The sequence below is a fragment of the Salvelinus namaycush genome, unplaced genomic scaffold (assembly GCF_016432855.1).
Source record: "Salvelinus namaycush isolate Seneca unplaced genomic scaffold, SaNama_1.0 Scaffold62, whole genome shotgun sequence".
Taxonomy (NCBI): Eukaryota; Metazoa; Chordata; class Actinopteri; order Salmoniformes; family Salmonidae; genus Salvelinus; species Salvelinus namaycush.
In genome coordinates this window covers 385,683-397,541 of record NW_024061331.1, presented here as the reverse complement: position 1 = coordinate 397,541, position 11,859 = coordinate 385,683, and the positions used below count along the sequence as shown (strand labels likewise).

General features: G+C 43.5%; 1 protein-coding gene across 1 annotated transcript in view; it reads right to left on the bottom strand.

The window, feature by feature from the left end:
* Positions 1-1,387: 1,387 nt before the first annotated feature.
* Positions 1,388-11,859, bottom strand: part of LOC120042132 (cytochrome P450 3A27) — a 36,048-nt gene continuing 25,576 nt past the window's right edge. The window contains exons 9-13 of the mRNA XM_038986994.1: positions 11,631-11,709; positions 10,144-10,304; positions 9,131-9,357; positions 8,431-8,593; positions 1,388-1,638 (exon numbers count right to left, since the gene is read on the bottom strand). Of these exons, the coding sequence (XP_038842922.1) occupies positions 1,522-1,638; positions 8,431-8,593; positions 9,131-9,357; positions 10,144-10,304; positions 11,631-11,709 (747 nt within the window). The 3' untranslated portion in view covers positions 1,388-1,521. The remainder of the gene's footprint in view (positions 1,639-8,430; positions 8,594-9,130; positions 9,358-10,143; positions 10,305-11,630; positions 11,710-11,859) is intronic.

The window sequence follows — 11,859 nt, the reverse complement described above, 5'->3', positions numbered from 1 at the left end:
GTACAAGAGCTGTAAAACGTGTAAAGTGGATTATTAGTTTGTAATGGGACCTGGGCTGTGTATTTACATCCGACGGCCACACAAGGGCGGTATTGGGATCTGAAAAGAAACGTGTGTGGATGACCAAGTCGTAACACTACAATTAGGCCCAGCTTATTTAAAATAGAAATACAGTATGTCTTGATAAATAACACAAATCAATCTATATAGATTGTTCTCATGTATATTTGTGTGTGTTTGTGTCTTACGTTTTGTACTATGAATGTTAATAAATACACAGACGACCTTGTTCATTAGTGTGATGATTTTTATTGGTTTGTGATGATTCAAGTTGAAGCAAAGCAGCTGCAGGAATCATCTCAACAGACAGTAAAGATTCTATTTTGGAATGACTGGACAGCAGAACACCCAGAGGAACAGAATGAGAGTTCTACAGAACACCAGCTAGAGTTCTACATTCTAGGAGAATTCCAGACACCAGCCAGTAGTGTGCAGGATCCAGACATGACATCATGCCATGAATTTAATACCTCCTGGTGTCTAACTAACAAGACATGTACCCCTAATGCATCCATAGTATTACTATCTTTCTTTTATCTGGTGGAAATGGGTTTCTGAGTCCTACTCAAACTGAGACCAGAATTAATTTATGATTGAACTGACTGAACTGAACGTTCATCGTGAATGCAGTCTAATTATCATATTATATTAAGTAGCCTATTGAATCCCAGCCTGAATATTCAGTAGCCTATAGCAGGGTCAGGACTGAATATTCAGTAGCCTATAGCAGGGTCAGGACTGAATATTCAGTAGCCTATAGCAGGGTTAGGATAACGACTGAATATTCAGTAGCATATAGCAGGATAAGGACTGAATATTCAGTAGCCGATCGATAGATAGATAGATAGATAGTGAGGCTGTTGAACAAAAATGTTTCATGAGCTGAAATTAAAGATCCCAGAAATGTTCCATACGCACAAAAAGCCTGTAAAATGTTGTCCACAAATGTTTCCATCCTTGTTGGTGAGCATTTCATCCTTTGTCAAGATAGTCCATCCACCTGACAGGTGTGGCATACCAAGAAACTGATTAAACAGCATGATCATTACACAGGTAAACCTTGTACAATAAAAGGCCACTCTAAAATGTGCAGTTTTGTCACACAACACATATCGCAATGCCACAGTCAGCAATTGGCATGCTGACAGCAGGAATGCACACCAGAGCTATTTCCAGAGAATTGAATGTTCATTTCTTTACCATAAGCCGCCTCCAACGTTGTTTTAGAGAATTTGGCAGTACATCCAACCGGCAACACAACAGCAGACCACATGTAACCACACCAGCCCAGGATCATTAGCGGGGTGAGGAGTATTTCTGTCTGTAGTATAGCCCTTTTGTGTGTAGGGGGGAGAGAGGGGGAGAGAGAGAGATAGAGAGAGAGAGAGAGAGATAGAGAGAGAGAGAGAGAGATAGAGAGAGAGAGAAGGGTACTCCAGGGTAGGGTGCTCCTGCATTCGGTCATGTTGTTGGAGAGGTGGCGGTGGTGTTGCTAGGGGTGTTGCTACGGGGCTCCAGCCTCAGTTTGATTGGTCGTTTTGGCATCAGCAGACCCTGGATGTCCATCTCCAACGGGATCTATAGAGAATAACAGAAGAGAACTGAACCCTGGTTGTCCATCTCCAACAGGATCTATAGAGAATAACAGAAGAGAACCCTGGTAGTCCATCTCCAACAGGATCTATAGAGAATAACAGAACTGAACCCTGGTAGTCCATCTCCAACATGATCTACAGAGAATAACAGAACAGAACCCTGGTTGTCCATCTCCAACAGGATCTATAGAGAATAACAGAACTGAACCCTGGTAGTCCATCTCCAACATGATCTACAGAGAATAACAGAACAGAACCCTGGTAGTCCATCTCCAACAGGATATATAGAGAATAACAGAACTGAACCCTGGTAGTCCATCTCCAACATGATCTACAGAGAATAACAGAACTGAACCCTGGTAGTCCATCTCCAACATGATCTACAGAGAATAACAGAACAGAACCCTGGTTGTCCATCTCCAACAGGATCTACAGAGAATAACAGAAGAGAACCCTGGTTGTCCATCTCCAACGTGATCTACACAGAACCCTGGTTGTCCATCTCCAACAGGATCTATAAAGAATAACAGAACAGAATCCTGGTTGTCCATCTCCAACGTGATCTACAGAGAATAACAGAAGAGAACCCTGGTTGTCCATCTCCAACGTGATCTACAGAGAATAACAGAAGAGAACCCTGGTTGTCCATCTCCAAAATGATCTACAGAGAATAACAGAAGTGAACCCTGGTTGTCCATCTCCAACATGATCTACAGAGAATAACAGAAGAGAACCCTGGTTGTCCATCTCCAACAGGATCTAAAGAGAATAACAGAAGAGAACCCTGGTTGTCCATCTCCAACAGGATCTACAGAGAATAACAGAAGAGAACCCTGGTTGTCCATCTCCAACAGGATCTACAGAGAATAACAGAACAGAACCCTGGTTGTCCATCTCCAACGTGATCTACAGAGAATAACAGAACAGAACCCTGGTTGTCCATCTCCAACAGGATCTATAGAGAATAACAGAACTGAACCCTGGTAGTCCATCTCCAACAGGATCTATAGAGAATAACAGAAGAGAACCCTGGTAGTCCATCTCCAACATGATCTACAGAGAATAACAGAACAGAACCCTGGTTGTCCATCTCCAACATGATCTACAGAGAATACCAGAACAGAACCCTGGTTGTCCATCTCCAACAGGATCTACAGAGAATAACAGAACTGAACCCTGGTTGTCCATCTCCAACAGGATCTACAGAGAATAACAGAACAGAACCCTGGTTGTCCATCTCCAACATGATCTACAGAGAATACCAGAACAGAACCCTGGTTGTCCATCTCCAACAGGATCTACAGAGAATAACAGAACTGAACCCTGGTTGTCCATCTCCAACAGGATCTACAGAGAATAACAGAACAGAACCCTGGTTGTCCATCTCCAACGGGATCTACAGAGAATAACAGAACTGAACCCTGGTTGTCCATCTCCAACGGGATCTACAGAGAATAACAGAACAGAACCCTGGTTGTCCATCTCCAACGGGATCTACAGAGAATAACAGAACTGAACCCTGGTTGTCCATCTCCAACGGGATCTATAGAGAATAACAGAACAGAACCCTGGTTGTCCATCTCCAACAGGATCTAAAGAGAATAACAGAACAGAACCCTGGTTGTCCATCTCCAACAGGATCTATAGAGAATAACAGAACAGAACCCTGGTTGTCCATCTCCAACATGATCTACAGAGAATAACAGAAGAGAACCCTGGTTGTCCATCTCCAACATGATCTATAGAGAATAACAGAACAGAACAGAACCCTGGTTGTCCATCTCCAACAGGATCTACAGAGAATAACATAACAGAACCCTGGTTGTCCATCTCCAACAGGATCTATAGAGAATAACAGAACATAACCCTGGTTGTCCATCTCCAACAGGATCTACAGAGAATAACAGAACAGAACCCTGGTTGTCCATCTCCAACAGGATCTATAGAGAATAACAGAACAGAACCCTGGTTGTCCATCTCCAACATGATCTACAGAGAATAACAGAAGAGAACCCTGGTTGTCCATCTCCAACATGATCTATAGAGAATAACAGAACAGAACAGAACCCTGGTTGTCCATCTCCAACAGGATCTACAGAGAATAACATAACAGAACCCTGGTTGTCCATCTCCAACAGGATCTACAGAGAATAACAGAAGAGAACCCTGGTTGTCCATCTCCAACAGGATCTACAGAGAATAACAGAACTGAACCCTGGTTGTCCATCTCCAACAGGATCTACAGAGAATAACAGAACAGAACCCTGGTTGTCCATCTCCAACGGGATCTACAGAGAATAACAGAAGAGAACCCTGGTTGTCCATCTCCAACATGATCTATAGAGAATAACAGAACAGAACCCTGGTTGTCCATCTCCAACGGGATCTACAGAGAATAACAGAACCCTGGTTGTCCATCTCCAACAGGATCTACAGAGAATAACAGAACAGAACCCTGGTTGTCCATCTCCAACACGATCTATAGAGAATAACAGAACAGAACCCTGGTTGTCCATCTCCAACGTGATCTACAGAGAATAACAGAACCCTGGTTGTCCATCTCCAACGGGATCTACAGAGAATAACAGAACAGAACCCTGGTTGTCCATCTCCAACAGGATCTATAGAGAATAACAGAACAGAACCCTGGTTGTCCATCTCCAACGGGATCTACAGAGAATAACAGAACAGAACCCTGGTTGTCCATCTCCAACAGGATCTACAGAGAATAACAGAACAGAACCCTGGTTGTCCATCTCCAACGGGATCTACAGAGAATAACAGAACAGAACCCTGGTTGTCCATCTCCAACAGGATCTATAGAGAATAACATAACAGAACCCTGGTTGTCCATCTCCAACAGGATCTACAGAGAATAACAGAAGAGAACCCTGGTTGTCCATCTCCAACAGGATCTATAGAGAATAACATAACAGAACCCTGGTTGTCCATCTCCAACAGGATCTACAGAGAATAACAGAACTGAACCCTGGTTGTCCATCTCCAACGGGATCTACAGAGAATAACAGAACAGAACCCTGGTTGTCCATCTCCAACAGGATCTACAGAGAATAACAGAACTGAACCCTGGTTGTCCATCTCCAACGGGATCTATAGAGAATAACAGAACAGAACCCTGGTTGTCCATCTCCAACAGGATCTACAGAGAATAACAGAACAGAACCCTGGTTGTCCATCTCCAACAGGATCTATAGAGAATAACAGAACAGAACCCTGGTTGTCCATCTCCAACATGATCTACAGAGAATAACAGAAGAGAACCCTGGTTGTCCATCTCCAACATGATCTATAGAGAATAACAGAACAGAACAGAACCCTGGTTGTCCATCTCCAACAGGATCTACAGAGAATAACATAACAGAACCCTGGTTGTCCATCTCCAACAGGATCTATAGAGAATAACAGAACATAACCCTGGTTGTCCATCTCCAACAGGATCTACAGAGAATAACAGAACAGAACCCTGGTTGTCCATCTCCAACAGGATCTATAGAGAATAACAGAACAGAACCCTGGTTGTCCATCTCCAACATGATCTACAGAGAATAACAGAAGAGAACCCTGGTTGTCCATCTCCAACATGATCTATAGAGAATAACAGAACAGAACAGAACCCTGGTTGTCCATCTCCAACAGGATCTACAGAGAATAACATAACAGAACCCTGGTTGTCCATCTCCAACAGGATCTACAGAGAATAACAGAAGAGAACCCTGGTTGTCCATCTCCAACAGGATCTACAGAGAATAACAGAACTGAACCCTGGTTGTCCATCTCCAACAGGATCTACAGAGAATAACAGAACAGAACCCTGGTTGTCCATCTCCAACGGGATCTACAGAGAATAACAGAAGAGAACCCTGGTTGTCCATCTCCAACATGATCTATAGAGAATAACAGAACAGAACCCTGGTTGTCCATCTCCAACGGGATCTACAGAGAATAACAGAACCCTGGTTGTCCATCTCCAACGGGATCTACAGAGAATAACAGAACAGAACCCTGGTTGTCCATCTCCAACACGATCTATAGAGAATAACAGAACAGAACCCTGGTTGTCCATCTCCAACAGGATCTACAGAGAATAACAGAACAGAACCCTGGTTGTCCATCTCCAACAGGATCTATAGAGAATAACAGAACAGAACCCTGGTTGTCCATCTCCAACGTGATCTACAGAGAATAACAGAACCCTGGTTGTCCATCTCCAACGGGATCTACAGAGAATAACAGAACAGAACCCTGGTTGTCCATCTCCAACAGGATCTATAGAGAATAACAGAACAGAACCCTGGTTGTCCATCTCCAACATGATCTACAGAGAATAACAGAACAGAACCCTGGTTGTCCATCTCCAATAGGATCTACAGAGAATAACAGAACAGAACCCTGGTTGTCCATCTCCAACGGGATCTACAGAGAATAACAGAACAGAACCCTGGTTGTCCATCTCCAACAGGATCTATAGAGAATAACATAACAGAACCCTGGTTGTCCATCTCCAACAGGATCTACAGAGAATAACAGAAGAGAACCCTGGTTGTCCATCTCCAACAGGATCTATAGAGAATAACAGAACAGAACCCTGGTTGTCCATCTCCAACGTGATCTACAGAGAATAACAGAACCCTGGTTGTCCATCTCCAACGGGATCTACAGAGAATAACAGAACAGAACCCTGGTTGTCCATCTCCAACAGGATCTATAGAGAATAACAGAACAGAACCCTGGTTGTCCATCTCCAACATGATCTACAGAGAATAACAGAACAGAACCCTGGTTGTCCATCTCCAATAGGATCTACAGAGAATAACAGAACAGAACCCTGGTTGTCCATCTCCAACGGGATCTACAGAGAATAACAGAACAGAACCCTGGTTGTCCATCTCCAACAGGATCTATAGAGAATAACATAACAGAACCCTGGTTGTCCATCTCCAACAGGATCTACAGAGAATAACAGAAGAGAACCCTGGTTGTCCATCTCCAACAGGATCTATAGAGAATAACATAACAGAACCCTGGTTGTCCATCTCCAACATGATCTACAGAGAATAACAGAACAGAACCCTGGTTGTCCATCTCCAACAGGATCTATAGAGAATAACAGAAGAGAACCCCAGTGACCATGTTAAAACAGGTGGTGACCATGTTAAAACAGACAGTGACCATGTTAAAACAGGCGGTGACCATGTTAAAACAGATGGTGACCATGTTAAAACAGGTGGTGACCATGTTAAAACAGGCAGTGACCATGTTAAAACAGGCAGTGACCATGTTAAAACAGGCAGTGACCATGTTAAAACAGGCAGTGACCATGTTAAAACAGGCAGTGACCATGTTAAAACAGGCGGTGACCATGTTAAAACAGGCAGTGACCATGTTAAAACAGGCAGTGACCATGTTAAAACAGGTAGTGACCATGTTAAAAAAGGCACTGACCATGTTAAAACAGATGGTGACCATGTTAAAACAGGCGGTGACCATGTTAAAACAGGCAGTGACCATGTTAAAACAGGCGGTGACCATGTTAAAACAGGTGGTGACCATGTTAAAACAGGCAGTGACCATGTTAAAACAGGCGGTGACCATGTTAAAACAGGCAGTGACCATGTTAAAACAGGCAGTGACCATGTTAAAACAGGCAGTGACCATGTTAAAACAGGTGGTGACCATGTTAAAACAGGCAGTGACCATGTTAAAACAGGCGGTGACCATGTTAAAACAGGCAGTGACCATGTTAAAACAGGCGGTGACCATGTTAAAACAGGTGGTGACCATGTTAAAACAGGTGGTGACCATGTTAAAACAGGCGGTGACCATGTTAAAACAGGCGGTGACCATGTTAAAACAGGTGGTGACCATGTTAAAACAGGCGGTGACCATGTTAAAACAGGCAGTGACCATGTTAAAACAGGCGGTGACCATGTTAAAACAGGCAGTGACCATGTTAAAACAGGCGGTGACCATGTTAAAACAGGCGGTGACCATGTTAAAACAGGTGGTGACCATGTTAAAACAGGCAGTGACCATGTTAAAACAGGCGGTGACCATGTTAAAACAGGCAGTGACCATGTTAAAACAGGCAGTGACCATGTTAAAACAGGTGGTGACCATGTTAAAACAGGCAGTGACCATGTTAAAACAGGCGGTGACCATGTTAAAACAGGCAGTGACCATGTTAAAACAGGTGCTTACCATGTTAAAACAGGCAGTGACCATGTTAAAACAGGCGGTGACCATGTTAAAACAGGTGGTGACCATGTTAAAACAGGTGGTGACCATGTTAAAACAGGCGGTGACCATGTTAAAACAGGCGGTGACCATGTTAAAACAGGTGGTGACCATGTTAAAACAGGCGGTGACCATGTTAAAACAGGCGGTGACCATGTTAAAACAGGCGGTGACCATGTTAAAACAGGCAATGACCATGTTAAAACAGGCAGTGACCATGTTAAAACAGGCGGTGACCATGTTAAAACAGGCAGTGACCATGTTAAAACAGGTGCTGACCATGTTTAAACAGGTGGTGACCATGTTAAAACAGGTGGTGACCATGTAAAACAGGTGGTGACCATGTTAAAACAGGCAGTGACCATGTTAAAACAGGTGGTGCCCATGTTAAAACAGGCGGTGCCCATGCTAAAACAGGCAATGACCATGTAAAACAGGTGGTGGCAAGTGCAGCCTCTATCTACGAATGATAGGGGTGTTTGATGATGTCATATTCTGTCTGCTCAGGTGAGCGTCTCACCTCGGTCTCGTCGCAGACGGAGAAAGTGAAACTCTGGAGGATCTCGACCATGGCCAGTTTGATCATGATCAGGGCGAAGCGCATCCCGATACAGTTCCTGGGCCCCGCCCCAAACGGCATGTACGTGTACGGATCAATAGACTCCTTGTTCTCCTTACTGAACCTGGACAGGGAGAGGGCAGACACATTACACATTGTGTTGTAGTTGATTTGTGGTTGTGGTTCAGACACATTACACATTGTATTGTAGTTGATTTGTGGTTGTGGATCAGACACATTATACATTGTATTGTAGTTGATTTGTGGTTGTGGATCAGACACATAGTACATTGCACCGAAGTACTATGATGCACTGTTGTAGCAAAATGTTGTAATGCTCTTGTGTTTTTATTGTGGTTGTATTAAGGTTGTGTTATGGTTGTACTGTGGTTGTATTAAGGTTGTGTTATGTTGTACTGTGGTTGTATTAAGGTTGTGTTATGGTTGTACTGTGGTTGTATTAAGGTTGTGTTATGGTTGTACTGTGGTTGTATTAAGGTTGTGTTATGGTTGTGCTGTGGTTATATTAAGGTTGTGTTATGGTTGTACTGTGGTTGTGTTATGGTTGTACTGTGGTTGTATTAAGGTTGTGTTATGGTTGTAATGTGGTTGTATTAAGGTTGTGTCATGGTTAGATTGTGGTTACGGTGCGGTCCAGTACCTCTCTGGTTTGAACTCCTCAGGGTCGGACCAGATCTCTGGGTCACGATGGAGGGTCCACGTGGGAACCAGGACAACGCAGTCTTTGGGGATGACGATGCCGTTGATCTCCACCGTCTTCTTGGCGACCCTCTCCAGTCGCGGGGCGATGGGGTACAGTCTCAGAGACTCGTTCAACACACAGTCCAAATAGTCCATCTGCATCAGAGCTTCGTACTGGATTGGAGCCTGCACCATGGATACATACACATCAGTACCTCACCACATCTGGCACCGTGGTTACACACATATCAGTACCTCACCACATCTGACACACATCACAGTATCTATCTCCTCCTGCAGTTTGGTCATGGTGTGGGGGTTACCTTGTTGGGGAACACAGTATCTATCTCCTCCTGCAGTTTGGTCATGGTGTGGGGGTTACCTTGTTGGGGAACACAGTATCTATCTCCTCCTGCAGTTTGGTCATGGTGTGGGGGTTACCTTGTTGGGGAACACAGTATCTACTTCCTCCTGCAGTTTGGTCATGGTGTGGGGGTTACCTTGTTGGGGAACACAGTATCTATCTCCTCCTGCAGTTTGGTCATGGTGTGGGGGTTACCTTGTTGGGGAACACAGTATCTATCTCCTCCTGCAGTTTGGTCATGGTGTGGGGGTTACCTTGTTGGGGAACACAGTATCTATCTCCTCCTGCAGTTTGGTCATGGTGTGGGGGTTACCTTGTTGGGGAACACAGTATCTATCTCCTCCTGCAGTTTGGTCATGGTGTGGGGGTTACCTTGTTGGGGAACACAGTATCTATCTCCTCCTGCAGTTTGGTCATGGTGTGGGGGTTACCTTGTTGGGGAACACAGTATCTATCTCCTCCTGCAGTTTGGTCATGGTGTGGGGGTTACCTTGTTGGGGAACACAGTATCTATCTCCTCCTGCAGTTTGGTCATGGTGTGGGGGTTACCTTGTTGGGGAACACAGTATCTATCTCCTCCTGCAGTTTGGTCATGGTGTGGGGGTTACCTTGTTGGGGAACACAGTATCTATCTCCTCCTGCAGTTTGGTCATGGTGTGGGGGTTGGTTGCCAGGTTATAGGCCAGGAAACTCATAGTACTGCTGCTGGTCTCGTAGCCGGCGAAGATGAAGATCATGGCTTGAGACAAGATCTCATGATCAGTCAGTCCTGTGGAGAGAGAGAGAGAGAGTTTCCAGGTGTGTGTACCAGTAGTTTAAAGGTGTGTGTTTAAAACAGGTGTGTGTTTGTAACAGTGGTTTACAGGTGTGTGTTGGTAACCATAGTTTATAGGTGTGTGTTTGTAACAATAGTTTACAGTTGTGTGTTTGTTACATTATTTTTACAGGTGTGTGTTTGAAACAGTATTTTACAGGTGTGTGTTTGTAACAGGTGTGTGTTGGTAACTGTAGTTTACAGGTGTGTGTTTGTAACAGTATTTTACAGGTGTGTGTTTGTAACAGGTGTGTGTTGGTAACTGTAGTTTACAGGTGTGTGTTTGAAACATTATTTTACAGGTGTGTGTTTGAAACAGTAGTTTACAGGTGTGTGTTTGAAACATTATTTTACAGGTGTGTGTTTGAAACATTATTTTAAAGGTGTGTGTTTGCAACAGGTGTGTGTTTGTAACAGTAGTTTACAGGTGTGTGTTTGAAACATTATTTTAAAGGTGTGTGTTTGCAACAGGTGTGTGTTTGTAACAGGTGTGTGTTTGTAACAGTAGTTTACAGGTGTGTGTTTGCAACAGGTGTGTGTTTGTAACAGGTGTGTGTTTGTAACAGTAGTTTACAGGTGTGTGTTTGTAACAGTAGTTTACAGGTGTGTGTTTGTAACAGTAGTTTACAGGTGTGTGTTTGAAACATTATTTTAGAGGTGTGTGTTTGCAACAGGTGTGTGTTTGTAACAGGTGTGTGTTTGTAACAGTATTTTACAGGTGTGTGTTTGTAACAGTAGTTTACAGGTGTGTGTTTGTAACAGTAGTTTACAGGTGTGTGTTTGAAACAGTAGTTTACAGGTGTGTGTTTGCAACAGGTGTGTGTTTGTAACAGGTGTGTGTTTGTAACAGTAGTTTACAGGTGTGTGTTTGAAACAGTAGTTTACAGGTGTGTGTTTGTAACAGGTGTGTGTTTGTAACAGTAGTTTACAGGTGTGTGTTTGAAACAGTAGTTTACAGGTGTGTGTTTGTAACAGGTGTGTGTTGGTAACTGTAGTTTACAGGTGTGTGTTTGTAACAGTATTTTACAGGTGTGTGTTTGTAACAGTAGTTTACAGGTGTGTGTTTGAAACAGTAGTTTACAGGTGTGTGTTTGTAACAGGTGTGTGTTGGTAACTGTAGTTTCCAGGTGTGTGTTTGTAACAGTATTTTACAGGTGTGTGTTTGTAACAGTAGTTTACAGGTGTGTGTTTGTAACAGTAGTTTACAGGTGTGTGTTAGTAACAGTATTTTACAGGTGTGTGTTTGTAACAATAGTTTCCAGGTGTTTGTTCGGCAGGTACCTTTAGTCTGTTCCTCTCCTGTCTTTGTGTCGCTGCCTTTCTGAGAGTCGATCATCAGTTGTAAGAAATCCACCCGACTCTGGAAGCCGAAAGACATGAGGTCAAATCCGTCCAATCACAACCAACAAGAACAGATTCTACTGGATCTGGACCAATCACAACCAACACAAACAGATTCTTATATGAATGTAGATATTTAGGTCCCAATAATAGTGTTTATCAAATTCCA